The sequence below is a fragment of the Octopus bimaculoides genome, chromosome 19 (genome assembly GCF_046866305.1).
Source record: "Octopus bimaculoides isolate indiv1 chromosome 19, ASM4686630v1, whole genome shotgun sequence".
In the NCBI taxonomy this organism is placed as follows: domain Eukaryota; kingdom Metazoa; phylum Mollusca; class Cephalopoda; order Octopoda; family Octopodidae; genus Octopus; species Octopus bimaculoides.
Window position 1 is genome coordinate 28,725,695 of NC_142946.1, and position 14,944 is coordinate 28,740,638.

At 40.3% G+C, this 14,944-nt stretch overlaps 1 protein-coding gene across 1 annotated transcript in view; it reads right to left on the reverse strand.

Annotated features, from left to right (window-relative positions):
• LOC106881211 (cullin-3) overlaps nt 1–14,944 on the reverse strand; it is a 129,185-nt gene that overhangs the window by 16,495 nt on the left and 97,746 nt on the right. Inside the window, exons 11-12 of the mRNA XM_089366686.1 lie at nt 5,479–5,698; nt 2,051–2,168 (exon numbers count right to left, since the gene is read on the reverse strand). Of these exons, the coding sequence (XP_089222812.1) occupies nt 2,051–2,168; nt 5,479–5,698 (338 nt within the window). The remainder of the gene's footprint in view (nt 1–2,050; nt 2,169–5,478; nt 5,699–14,944) is intronic.

The window sequence follows — 14,944 nt, forward strand, 5'->3', positions numbered from 1 at the left end:
AAGTTAGATTAGAGAGACTAACTAATGGTTTCTTATTAGTATAAATTTTTTCCTTCTGTGTGTGTGTATGTGTGTGTGTGTGCGCGCGTGCAAGCATGCATGTGCTGGGAACATGCTTGGGATAGGGGAACTGAATTAATACTAACTCACAAATGATTCTTATTTCATCCACTTCTGAAAGGCTTAGTGAATCCCAATAGTATTTCAATTCAGAAAATTTGAGAGTGTAGGTAAATACACAATAGTTTTCTCTAATTCCATCAAACATTGCCCCACTGACTAAACAAGTTTTATTGAATAATTCAGTGGGCTGTGAAACAGAAGAAAGGTTAGTGTGCATTCAGCATTGCAGTACTTGGTTGCATTCCAAGTTCAAATCCTGTATATTTGGCTTTCATTCCATTAGAGCTGATTAAAATGAGTATCAGTCATATAGTAGCTCAATACAGTTATATTTCTTTCCTCTGAGGTCAAGTGCTTAAGTTAGAAATTAACTTTATTCTACATAATGTCCTTAGAAATCAAAAAATACTGAAGATCTGTATTGGAGTACTGCTCACATATCTGGGATGGTGTTACTATTACACAAAAACATATTGAAAATAAGGATATCCAGAAAAGATTCACTCACCAACACACTACAACCTTTTGGTCATACGTGCTATTTTTCTCTCTCCTGTTGCTACTATAGTATCATTCTAACCCATAAAACTTCTTAGTGAAAGCTAAATTCTTCAAAGAGTGAAACAAAAATAAGAAAAATGTAGAACAGGTATGCAAGAACTGTTCTCAAAACAAAGGTCTATGAGCAAATGAGCATGAATATCAAAATAAAGTTGAAGGTCTTACAAGCAATTTGCTGTAATAATCATTGAAAATTGTAGTGAAACTACCTATCGTCACTAGATACAAAACTACTATCGCCATTACATACAATCTTCTCATTTAAATATAAATAAATGCGAGCGTAGTAGAGAACCCATTCCTTGTCCATCACGTGACTGATCATTATTCGAATCGGCAACTTCTTCGAACCGTTCCCGCCAGAACGCAAACTGACCAATCACGGCTCCTAATAAGGTCACGTGATAGAGTAAAATTCTATCACCGTCTTGGAGCCCTCTTAACGCTATATATAGATCAACTCATACCCCACAAATTTGTCTCGGTCCAGTTTCTCTTTGAGAACTGTTCCGTGTACCACACGACAGCAGCAGCAGTTCCAGCGACCACTTCAACAGCTTCGTCCAGCCACGATGACCTCCGCCGTCGCCATATCAGCAACAAGAGTCTACGACTACTAACCAGCACCTACCAAGCAGCCTCTATGCTACCAGCGTCAACACGATTTACTATGTACACCACACCAAACCTCCGCGGCACATCTCTCTCTTCGATTCTGTTAGGTGACTCAGCTTCACCACGGTAAATAAACAGACAAGAGTTCTTAAACAGACAAGAAATTCTCAGCCAGCGACGAACATCTGTATAACAAGAATCACGGCCCGGCATCGATGCCACGACATCACAACTAGTGATCAGCACTGCCGCACTCAGCCTCTCCTCACTTTCACATACAGAACTTTTCCTATAGTGTACTAACGAACTGGTATAATTGTTCACGTGTTATTGACTCTCTTTCTATCTGCTGTAATATTTCTCATACACACATGTATCACTCACATACACACTTTTCTTTGTATGACGACCTGTCTTTGATTATGTTCTTATATGTTGCATTCACACTCTCACACAGACATACATCTTTAACGCTATAATAAATATCTCTGTTATTTCATCTAATACGGTTGTGGTCTTTCATTACTGGTCATCTATGTTATCGTAGTATAATATATCATCTATATCATCATTTGATATATCTATTGTATGTTCGACCGTGTGACACGATTAAATAAAAGGAGTCCTGTTTTTCCATTCGTCACCATTTCTCCTTTTTGAGTTCGCACGGTCGTCCCTTACAAAATAATACTAATTGAGTGCACATTTGTAGGAAAATGTTAACATTAAAATAGCAAATAAAATTTCTTACCAATTTCTTTAGTCTTTGGATCTTTATGAAGGACTCGTTGGGCTATCTTACCAACAGCAAGAGATTGGATGGCTCGGAGTAGGTCTTTTTCTGGAATATCTGTTTCACTTTTTATATCCTACAAAACAAATACATTTTCTTTTGACAAGGACTAAGCACCAAACTTAATTTTGTAGGAGTTCTGAACTAAAATATTTTGAAATGTTTTCTAGTGAACAAATGCAATTTGAAAAGACATTGCTTTTACAGAAAATAAATTTTAAGTATTGCAAAGACTGAAACATTAGCCCTCTAAAGAAAGTCTTGCCAGTGCACTCTCTATGTCACTGAGACAAGTAGAGAAGTCCAAGTACCTCAGGGTTGTATTCATGAGTGATGAGAGGGAGACAAGAAGCTGAATTGGATGCTAGAAATGCAGGTGCTAACAAAAAAACCAAACTCACTATTTTCAATTTGGCTTTGATGCCCTTCTATCATACTTTAACCTCTCAACAATTAGCATAAAACTATCTCCTACTGGCAGCCTCACTAGTGTCATGAAAAATGGCACCAAAATGCTTTGGCTTTAGGAAGGACATCCAGCTGTAGAAACCATGCTAAAGGAGACATTGGAACCTGGAGCAGTCCTCCCGCTCCTTAGATTCTGTCAAAATATCCAACTCATACAGACATGGAAGAGATGTTAAATGATGATAACGTATATGTGTGCCTGTGTGTATTAGATCTAGGCTTGCTTCTATGAAAGTTGCAACCTATGAAGAATGATGATGTTATCATTTCTCCTTTTAACAAATTATCTGTGCCTTTGAAGTCATATGGAATAGGAAATCTTTTACTTCAAAAACAGGTAAAGGATAGTGGCAAGAGCATCCATCTGTGAAACAATGTCTCAATAACATTCATCTAAGTCTACTCTCTTCACTTGGTTACTCTCTCTTCACATGGTTACTCTCTCCTCATATCTATATCTTCCTTTCATCATACTTTATCTTTTCTCTCCTGCTCTCCTTCAATTATAGGAACCTCTTTCAACCCTTCAGTTTTGCAAACCTCTGACTAGTGTTGGTACTATGAAGATATCACCCAGTATGCTCTGTAAAGTGATTGACATTAGGAAAAGAATCCAACCATAGAAATCATGCTAAAACAGACATTGGAGCATGAGGCAGTCTTCCAACTTGTTAGATCCTGTCAAGAGCAGACTTTGAATAATAATAATAATATTCATTTGCTTTATGTTCAGTTTTTTATGATACCTTGCTCAATATGTAGAAAAAGTAAAAGTGCTGGGAGAAACTCCATAAGGTGTACCCAGTGCAAGCAATGGACATATAAGAGGTGCAGCAGTATCACTGGACGACTAATGAAGAAAGTAATCTTTACATGTGACAGATGTACAGGTACATTAAACACCAGGAATGTACAATAAATAGACTCCCTCATATGCCTGGAGGGATCCTTAAAAGTAGTAGACAGTTTCCATTACTTAGGTGACCAAATTAGTAGTGGGGGTGGTTGTTCTGAAAGCATAGCTGCTAGAATAAGAATAGGCTGGACAAAGTTCAGAGGGATACTACCTTTGTTAGTAATGAAGGGCCTCTCCCTCAGAGTGAAAGGCAGATTGTACAATACCTGTGTATGGACAGCTATACTACATGGCAGTGAGACATGGACTGTGACTACTACTACTGGGGATATACAAAGACTTGAAAGAAATGAAGCCAATATGTTTCAATGGATGGGTAATGTCAGTGTGCATATACAACAGAGTATAAGTGATTTGAGAGAAAAACTTGGTATATGTAGCATCAGATGCAGTGTGCAAGAGAGAGGAGTGTGCTAGTATGACCATGTAATGCGTATGAATGAGGACAGTTGCATGAAGAGGTGCAACTAATTGTAGAGGGAACAATGTAGAAGGGATAAATCCAGGAAGATGTGAGAGGAAGTGGTGAGAAGGGATCTACAAATGTTGAGACTCACAAAGGGGATGACAGGGGGCTGAGACTCCTGGTAGTTTGCTGTGCTTGAAAAGACATGACAAGCAAAGTAAAGGCGTGGTTGCCCTCGCATGCAGGCGCATCCCTTGCAACCCTCTCCAGCTGAGATTCCCTAATCTTAAGGGTTTGTAAGAGCTGGTACCACATAAAAAGTACCCATACTGGTGTTGCATAAAAGCACCTAGTAGACTCTGTAAAGTAGTTGGCTTTAGGAAGGACATCCAGCCAAAGAAACCATGCCAAAACAGACATGGAACCTGAACAGCCTTTCAGCTGGTCAGCTCATCAAACCATCCAACCCATGCTAGCATGGAAAACAGACATTAAATGATGATCATGATGACATGTATTAAACTACAAAGCCAGGTTCTATTTCTGAATATGACTTAATGACTAAGTTTTAACTTTCCCACAATATTTTTCAAAGACAGAGTTAAGTAAAACAGCGTGAACAGGAGTTTAAGCAGTTTTGTAAAGCAGATTTAGATGGAAGTTCTCATAATTAAACTGTCCTATCTGTCCCTTTCTAATGTAGTATGAAAATTCTACTCTAGAAATACTGAAAGTGTATTATGATGATCATCATCACCAATATAACAACAGCATTTCCTGCTCAGCCATATACCAACCATAGATCACCATTTTTTTGTTCCATCTACTATTCTCTCTTAATGCACATTGTCAGCAAAGAGGTGTCATCCATTCATATCTGCTTCTCTTGCACACTTTTGATTTGCAAGTTAATGTTGCACATCCTATAGACCATACTCTGTTTATATATCAATTCCCTCACACTCTTACAATCTACTCACCCACATGTCATATTCTTATCCTTTACCTATTTAGTGTATTATTATTATTATCCTGCTGCTCACACCTGTCTCTACTGTAGCCCCACTTATAGAGGGGATCTTAATCCTGTGAGTTACATGGTAACCTCACTACTGTTCCACAAAAGCAGTAACCAGTACACAATGTAAAGTTGTTGGCATTAGGAAGGGCATCTAGCTGTAGAAACCAGGCATTGGAGCATGATGCAGTCCTTGGACCTGTCAGACCATCCAATGCATGTGAACACAAAAGAAGGATGTTAAAAGATCATGATGATGATGTGGATCAGTAATGGATGTAATCCATACATAGCAACTCAGATTTTCATGTTTGACATAACTAATGTCCGCAATGAATTTGGTTCTGTAGAAGCTATACCGACAGTAACTGAAAAAGGAAATAAGATAGAATGAAAGAAAGACACTAAGATAGATAGTTAATGATTGTATCAATATGATGGACAAAAAGTCAAGTGTCAACTGTTTCAACCAAATGATTGCTACAGAAATGAAAATTTCAGGTTTAATTGTTGCAATATTATTAGTAATAATATTCTGAATTCTACTTAAAAGAGAAATTTATATGAAATTTACTAACCTCATAGGTCATTTTCCCATGGGTATTGAATAGCATTAAGACACACATCTGGAATGATGATACTTGAATAATGTGTTTACGAGGCCCTTTTGATGAACTGGCACTAGCACCATCACTACTTTCTTCTTTACGTGGACCATAGAAACAAGCATGCAAATCAGCTGAACCAAGTTGTGGTTGTAGTGTTAACTGTCTGCCACTGTGTTTAGCAAGATAAAATCTATGAAATAAAAAAAAATATTTTCCAATGAAAAAAAAAAAAGGAAAAGAATCCTTAGGTTACACATGTGAAATATTGTGTAATTAGGAAAAACATTAAATAAATATTGCCAAGATAAAAGGTTAGTTTGTCAAAGTCTAAAAATATAAAGCAAGTATAATATTATTTTGGAGCTGTAATTTCATTTTCACAACATCCAATTTTAATTATTTTGAAAATTTAATATAGTTATTTATATATTATTCAAGGAATAAATTAGAGTTACACAAATAAGCATTGTGTCATATAACTCATACTCAAAATTACAACTGAAGGAAAATTACTGTTTTGGTAATATTATAACAGAAAATCTGAACGTAAATATGGAAAATAAAGTCATTTAAATACAATACTGATACTTTTAATTAAGCAGTGGTAAGAAACTCTCAATAGAGCCAAACAGCAGACGGTCTTCAGAGAAAAAACTCCTCTCATCCAAGTGTTTCAGTCTTCTTACACTCTAAGGATGGAAAGGCGGGGGCATCTTGGTCATGACTCCTTGGTGCTGAAAATTTTTAGCCAATTGGCTATCGGAAATTTATGCACTTAAAACCACTTGGAGATCTGACTCAGTTTTCAAACTTATACTTAATAGCATTGTCATGTAAGTGGTGAAACATCAACACTACCACAATGACTCACTCCGAGTTACTTCTGTAGGAAAATGATAAACACTGGCTGGGTGCTTCGCAATTCCATACACAATACTTGAAAGATGAAAAGCGAGGACAAGATCTCTCTGAATAACAACAATAATTTATTTTCACTGGGAAAAATTCCATCTCAGGTTAGCGGTAGCCGTGAATGCCTTGGTGAAGAAAGCAGCAGAGTTGAATGTTAGACACAAAAGAAAGCAGGCATTATTGCAGATTTGCAGTGTCGCTTGCCATTAAAAGTCCATTCTCCACGGAGCTGCTCTGAGTTACGTCTTGCCTGGTCAGAAGCCGCAATCATTCTAAAACTGAATGGCAGTGAACTCTAGCTGCTGCTGATGATTGTTCATGAGCGTAAGGGGCTTCCGGTAGGCTCTAATATTTGCACATGTGTAGATGAATCTTTCAATATGGCGTCTAGAACAATGCGTCACTACAAGGCTCCCCCTCGAGTGCGGAAGCACGAAAATAGAAAGATTGTAGTGGCGCTAGAAACAAGATGGCTACCGATCACCCACAAGATGTGGTACAAAATATGACAAGTCAAAAGAAAATAATTACAATATAAATGAGCATGCACAAAATTTTTTACAAAATGTTCAATAGCAAAACATTGACACTGTCCAGTTTCACAAAAGAGATTGTCAAATATAAATTGTCTTTGTAAGTTTCTTGGGCCAGTGAACAGTTCGGCCAGTCCTGGTGACATAGGGTCTGTTCGAGGCAGGTTGCGACAATGAAGGTGGTGGTGTAGGTGATGGTGTTGTCAAAGGTGCACGTGTAGGTTCAAAGGTGGGCATGGCAGTGGTGTCATCGAAAGATGTGGACACCTCAAAATATGCTCTTTTAAGCCGATCTACAGAAATGGTCTCCATATGACCATTCATATCAATCGTAAAATCGTGTGCGAGAAAGCACACGAAAGGGTCCTTTGTAAGGAGAAACAAGAGTCATCCTGAACAAAAACATGTGACCAAGAGTCAATATCTGATGGGACATTAGAGGGCAGAGACTGGTCCCGGGAACCCATGGGCAGAAGATTAGAAAAATAGGTGCGAAGTCTGGCGACGTACGACGCTGGGTCATGAAACTGTGAACCGTCTGGCACCAACATCGTATCAGGCAATGCTAGTGTGGTACCATACAGCAGCTCTGCAGAGGAGAAACCCAGGTCTGCCTTGACAGCAGTACGACAGCCAAGAAGTACAATTGGCAGAAACTCAGTCCAAGACAGCGGATCTGGAGAGGCATAGCTGTCTATGAAACTGTTCAACCACCTCGTTGGAAGCTGGATGGTAACTGGTCGTGTGAATGTGATGCATACCCAGGATTCGTGACAATTCACGAAATAAAGAAGCTTCAAACTGGCGACCGCGATCAGAAGTTAATCTGGACGGAACTCCAAAGCGGGAAATCCAGCTAGAAACAAAAGCTTGAGCAACAGATTCAGCAGAAATGTCTGCTATTGGAATGGCTTCTGGCCAACGGGAGAAATGATTGACGCAGGTCAAGATAAGAGAACCTGCGACTCAGAGGCCAAGGTCCAATCAGATCAATGTGGACATGGCAAAAACAGGCCTCGGAGGAGAAAACTGTCCCAGCGGAGCCTGAATGTGCCGTTGAACCTTGAAATGCTGGCACTTGGAACAAGTGCGTGTCCAAGAAGTAATTATGCGACGCATATTTGGCCAGAAAAAACGAGCAGTGATAAGCTTCAGTGTAGCAGCGATGCCCGGATGCGACAAGGAATGCAGGGTCTCAAACACTGAGCGTTGATAATTCTCAGGCACAAGTGACCTGGGAGAACCAGTAGAGGTATCACAAAGAATAGTGCCTTCAGCCGACGGAAGCAGAAGATAGGCAAATTCGCAATGGGAGAACTTGGGCGAAGTTAAATCTAACTTTGCCAAAGTGGGTTGGTCCTGCGAAATGGCAATCAAATCGATTGCAGCAGGAGATGAAAGAGAACAGACTGAAAGATGAGAAAGAGTGTCAGCAGGAACGTTCTCTTTCCCAGGTATATGTCGAATGTCACTGGTAAACTGTGAAATAAAATCCAAGGGACAGAAAGCATGAGGCGAGAGTTTGTTTGTCTTAGACGATAGGGCAAACGTTCTCACTCTCTGTCTATAGCTTTAGAGTGACAACCATGGTAGGTTAGCAACTGGATGGATGGACCAAACAACAACATTGCTAAGAGCTCATGATCAAAAGTGCTGTATCGCCACTCAGCTGGTTGTAATTGGCAAGAAAAGAAAACCAACGGTCGAGTTCGGTTGTCCACTGTGTGTTGTAGCACAGCGCCAATCGCAGAATCCGATGCATCCACAGTTAAAGAGAGAGAAGCATCAGGAACCAGATGTGCAAGCAGAAGGACAGAAGCTATTTCCTTCTTGATTGACTCAAAGGCAGCTAACACCTCAGCTGAGAGGGTGATCTGACCATCCTTTCTAGAGGTGTTCTTTAGTAGCTGGGTCAAAGGAAATAGTTTGTCCACATATCTGGGTATAAAACGTCTATAAAAATTTACCATTCCTAGAAAATGGCGTAACTGACACAAAGAAGCAGGTGCGATGCGTTGAATTGCATTGACTTTGGACAAGAGAGGTTTGATGCCACATGAGTCAATATGATATCCCAAAAATTCAAGAGAAGATTGCCTGTAAAAACACCATAGGCGCGAATACGCTGAGACAAGTGCCGGAGATGATTCTCACGTGTGTCACTTGCAATGAGTATGTCATCAACATAAGCTAACACAAAATCAAGTCCGCGGACGACTTCGTCAATGAATTTCTGGAACGTACTGGTAGCATTCCGCAAACCAAAACTCATATACAGAAACTCAAAACAACCAAAAGGAGTGGTAATGGCAGTTTTTGGAATATCGGCTGGGTTGACCAGTATCTGATGATAGGCGCGAATGAGGTCAACCTTAGAAAAGATGGTACAGCCATGAAGATTTGCTAAAAAATCCTGAAGGTTTTTTATAGGATATCGGTCAGGTACCGTAACTGCATTCAGATGCCTATAATCCACCACCAGGCGAAAATCAGAATCCCCTTTACGCGCCAAATGAAGGGGAGATGCCCATGGGCTGGTAGAGGGGTGTATCAGGCCAAGTTGGAGCATGTGCTCAAACTCGGCCCTAGCTTTTTTTAGATGGTCAGGAGCAAAACGCCATGGGCGCAAAAAAGCAGGTGACCCAGTGGTGGTAATAAAATGGAGGGTCAAGTGTGCAGGCTTTGCTGAATGAAAAGTTTGATTTACCAGCTCTGGGAAAGAAGCTAAAAGAGAATGGAAAGCATCTCCAGCGGTGGCAACAAAAAATGCAAGGGTAAGAACCGCATTGGTAGAACTTCTAGTTGGTGTAGAGAGTGACGTAGAACCGTCGACAAGCCTCTGTCGCCTGACATCTACCAATAGATTAAAGTGGTTCAAAAAATCAGCTCCCGGAATAGGATGCGGTATGTCAGCTTTGACAAAGATTCATTGAAAATCTCAACAAAGATTGATATCCAGGCGTAAAGAAATCTGACCAAAAGTAGCAATGGAAGATGAGTTGATTGCATGCAAAACAATGGCAGAACACTTAGGCCTGTCTGCAGTGAAATGAAGAGGCCAAAAACTGCAAGAAGAACCGGTATCAACCATGAAGAGTTTCTTAAGACACCAAATCTTTTACGAAGAATGTATGATGAGTAGAAAATGAAGAGGAGGGAATTGACGAGCTCAATTCCTCCAAGACTCGTTTCCCGATGACTTAAAGCTACAAGGCTGATTACACTTGCAGGCTTTTTCTGCAAATCTTGCATGGTACCAACACAGACCGGAGTGTGACAGAGAGGTACGAGAGGCAGAATGACTGCGACTACGAGAATGCAAAAGATGTTGGTTATCTCTGCACAGTGTGTCCATCCGCATGTCTAGCTTCTCGGAAATCTCATCATGTGACGAGGGAGTGGATTTAACAGAGATTGTTGAAAAAACCTCAGAACAAGCGCAAACACTACGTGATGATGGCTGAACTGAAAATTCCAGCTGCTCTGGTGTATTGTTCTTACTAGCAATTAATTCTTTTCAACTGCTCTGAGTAATTACCAGCAACTTCATCAGTCCATTTTGATGCTCTGCAAATCATCATATACATTAAATTGTATATAAAGATTACCTTTTGGTACTAATACTGTTTCTATCACTAACAATTATTTTTTAGTAAGCATGCTGGCTTATTAAAAAATAATTGATTGAAAGGACATTGATAGTCTATATACTGTGGTAGTGAGATTTAGCTTATATGCAGTCACCAAAAGCCTGTCACTAAAAACTTCCAGCAGACCAAAATCATGTGATCTGGTAGTACCCATAATCAAAGATTCTTGTTTGCTATGATATAAGTCTGTGCTTTTATGCACCATGCATCTATATGAGAGTACTTCTCAAAGTTAATACTGCAGTATTTGGCATTTTAACAACCATATTAAGTTGGATATAAAGATTGCCTTTTGATATTAATACTTTTTTTCATCATCATCATCGTTTAACGTCCGCTTTCCATGCTAGCATGGGTTGGACGATTTGACTGAGGACTGGTGAAACCGGATGGCAACACCAGGCTCCAGTCTGATTTGGCAGAGTTTCTACAGCTGGATGCCCTTCCTAACGCCAACCACTCAGAGAGTGTAGTGGGTGCTTTTACGTGTCACCCGCACGAAAACGGCAACGCTCGAAATGGTGTCTTTTTATGTGCCACCCGCACAAGCCAGTCCAGGGGCACTGGCAACGATCTCGCTCGAAAATCCTACAGGAGCCAGTCAGGCGGTACTGGCAACGGCCACGCTCAAAATGGTGCATCTCATGTGCCACCCGCACAAGAACCAGTCCAGGGGCACTGGCAACGATCTTACTTGGCTTGCCGGGTCTTCTCACGCACAGCACATTTCCAAAGGTCTCGGTCCGTAGTCATCGCCTCGGTGAGGCCCAGTGTACGAAGGTCTTGCCTCACCACCTCAGCCCAGGTCTTCCTGGGCCTACCTCTTCCACGGGTTCCCTCAACTGTTAGGGTGTGGCACTTTTTCACACAGCTATCCTCCTCCATTCTCACCACATGTCCATACCAGCGCAATCGTCTCTCTTGCACGCCACAACTGATGCTTCTAATGTTCAGCTTTTCTCTCAAGATACTTACACTCTGACGGGTATTCACATTGACATTACACATCCAACGGAGCATACTGGCTTCATTCCTTGCGAGCTTACGTATGTCCTCAGCAGTTACAGCCCATGTTTCACTGCCATGTAGCATGGTTGTTCGTACGCATGCGTCATACAGTCTGCCTTTTACTCTGAGTGAGAGTCCCTTTGTCGCCAGCAGGGGTAAGAGCTCTCTAAACTTTGCCCAGGCTATTCTTATTCTAGCAGCTACACTTTCAGCGCACCCACCCCCACTACTAACTTGGTCGCCCAGATAGCGGAAGCTATCGACTACCTCTAGTTTTTCACCCTGGAATGAGATAGAAGTTGTTTCCTGTTTGTTTGCAGTCTTTATTGCACCTGAACATCTGCCACAAACAAAAACTAACTTGCTAGTTAACCTGCCTTTGATGTTGCTGCACCTCTTATGTGTCCATAGCTTGCACCGGGTACATCTTATAGAGTTACTACCTACTCCTTTTCTACATACTGAGCAGGGCCATCTACCTGAAGGGGTTTGTGTTTTATCTACCTTCCTACTTATTAGGATTTTGGTTTTAGCTAGGTTGACTCTAAGGCCCTTCAATTCTAGACCTTGCTTCCACACCTGAAACTTCTCCTCTAGTTCTGATAGTGACTCCGCAATTAGGGCAAGGTCATCAGCATAGAGGAGCTCCCAGGGGCAACCTGTCTTGAACTCCTCTGTGATTGCCTGGAGGACTATGGTAAATAATAAGGGGCTGAGGACGGAACCTTGGTGGACCCCTACCTCTACCCGGAATTCATTGCTGTACTCATTTCCAACCCTCACCTTACTGGCAGCATCTCTGTACATGGCTCGCACAGCTCTCACTAACCATTCTTCTATCCCAAGTTTCCTCATTGACCACCAGATAAGGGATCGGGGGACCCTGTCAAAGGCTTTCTCCATGTCAACGAAAGCCAGGTACAGAGGTTTATCCTTAGCTAGGTATTTCTCCTGCAACTGTCTCACTAGAAATAAGGCATCAGTAGTGCTTTTACCTGGCACGAACCCAAACTGCATCTCATCTAAATTGATTCGCTCCCTAATTAGTTGGGCTATGACCCTCTCTGTAACTTTCATAACCTGATATAACAGCTTGATGCCTCTGTAATTATTTGTATCTAAAGCGTCCCCTTTACCTTTGTAGCAGTTGACTATGATGCTGCTACACCAGTCATTGTCACTAATAATTATTTTTCAAGTTTAATGTCCAATGTAATCCCTTTATTATTACTTCTTGCATTACTGCTATCAAACTTGCATGATGGCTTCTTTCCTGACTTCTTGATTTGTAGGTAAATCCAATAGCATTGGCGATCAACAATCATATAAAACAAATAAATAGTAAAAAAAAAAAAAACCTGAAAAGAAGTTTTGGGAGAGCAAAAAATAATCTTCTTTGGATGTAAGAATGGAAATGAGATAGGAGGCAGTATCATCATCATCAATAATATTAATACGCCAACATTTTTTTTTGTACATACCTGTGGTGTGTGTCACACTTCAAAAGAAAAGGTAGAAAGTTTGAAGGGAGAGTTACAAAGAAAAAGAGAAATAAAAGGTGTTAAGCAGAGGAGGTATTGTTGAAGTGAGTGGCAAAGCAGGAGAGAGGAGAGGGACAGAAGCAGAGGAAGTATAGTTGAAGTGAGAGGCAAAGAAGAGGAAGTAAGAGGAGAGAGAGCTAGAGAGAGAGAGAAAAAGGAGATTGATAGTGCTGAGAGGTATGAGAAATATAACGCATTAAACACAGGAAGACAGTTAGAGGCAAGGAGACAGAGAGGAGAGAGGGAGAAAAGAGAGGAGATTAAGAGAGATAGATTGAGTGAATAGAGAATAGTAATGAAAGAGAATGAACCATTCGCATACAGAAAATGCTTGAAAACTTTTCCTTTTTGATGATATATGATAAAGCCTTTGGAAATATGGAAATTGCAAAAAGAAATGCTGCTTTATCTATCTATCTGTCTGTCTGTCTGACAGTTATTCTGTCCGTCTGCCTCTTTCTTTCAGCAAATAGCTGTGAACCTCACACTACAGACATTGATAAATTAAAAGCGGGAGAGAGGAGGGACAGAGAGGAAGTGAGACTGAAAGAAAGAGACAATGAGTAGTGACTGAAAGAGAGTTGGCATTCGTTTGTGTTTTTAAATGTTTGTCAGTATTTTCAGAGTAGACTGATACATACAGTGAAAGAAAAGTAGATACACAGACACATTGTTAAATCAAAGACAAATAACTACAGCAAATATTGGATGTCACTTTCACTTTTCATTACCACATGAGGATTAGATTAAAGCACAAGTGGTTGAGTACTCCACAGACATGCATATCATTAACATAGTTCTCAGGGAGATTTAGCCTCACACAGAATATCACGAGACTGGCCCGTTTGGATTACAGCTACAACTCATTTTTGCCAGCTGAGTGGACTGCAGCAAGGTGAAGTAGAGTGCTTTACTCAAGAACACAGATCACCGCCAAGTATCGTACTCATGACTTTACGATCATGGGTCGAATACCCCTAACCACTGAGCTACGTACCTTCACTCTCTTAACCGTAGAGAAAAGGAGTGAAGCAATAAAGACTGGGAAAGGAAAGTTTCAATCATTTAAAATGACAATTGCAGAAATACAATCGATCTTTTCTTTACTTTTAACAATGGAAAAGAGGAAAAGAGATTTAGTAATGAATACAGGGAAAGTCTTTTGGGTGTTTAGGTTTTCATTCTGGGAGTTCTAGAAGGATCCCATGTTAGTTCTCTCTTCTTTTCTCCACCCACCGGTACTTATTCGCTATGTTTGATAGTTCTTCATGTCTTTTACTGGGGGTGAAAGACCATGTTGCTTTTCAGGCATATTTAATGTTTTCTCTACAAACTACAAACAAACCCCACTCCCATCCTTTTTTTCCAGGAGCTTGTGAGTAGATTTGGTAAACGGAAACTGAAAGAAGCCCTTCATATGTATATATATATTCATGTGTGTGTGTGTGTGTGTTGGTGTGTATGCATCCCATTGGTGTGTATGCATCCCATTGGTGTGTATGCATCCCCATAACTTAGCAGTTTGGCAGGATAGAATAAGCACCAGGCTTAAAGGGAATAAGTCCAAGGATCAATTTTTTTGAATAAAGGGTAGTGCTCCAGCATGACCACAGTCAAATAACTGAAACAAGTAAAAGAATACCAGAAGAACATTTCCATACCACTAAATCAAGAAGGTTCTTTGAATATGTACAATATATTTTAAGGCTAAATAGTAATTCTGTTTACGTTTGCATAACAAATATTTTGGTTGGATTATATAGTTATCAGTTTAACACTTCTTTCTATATTC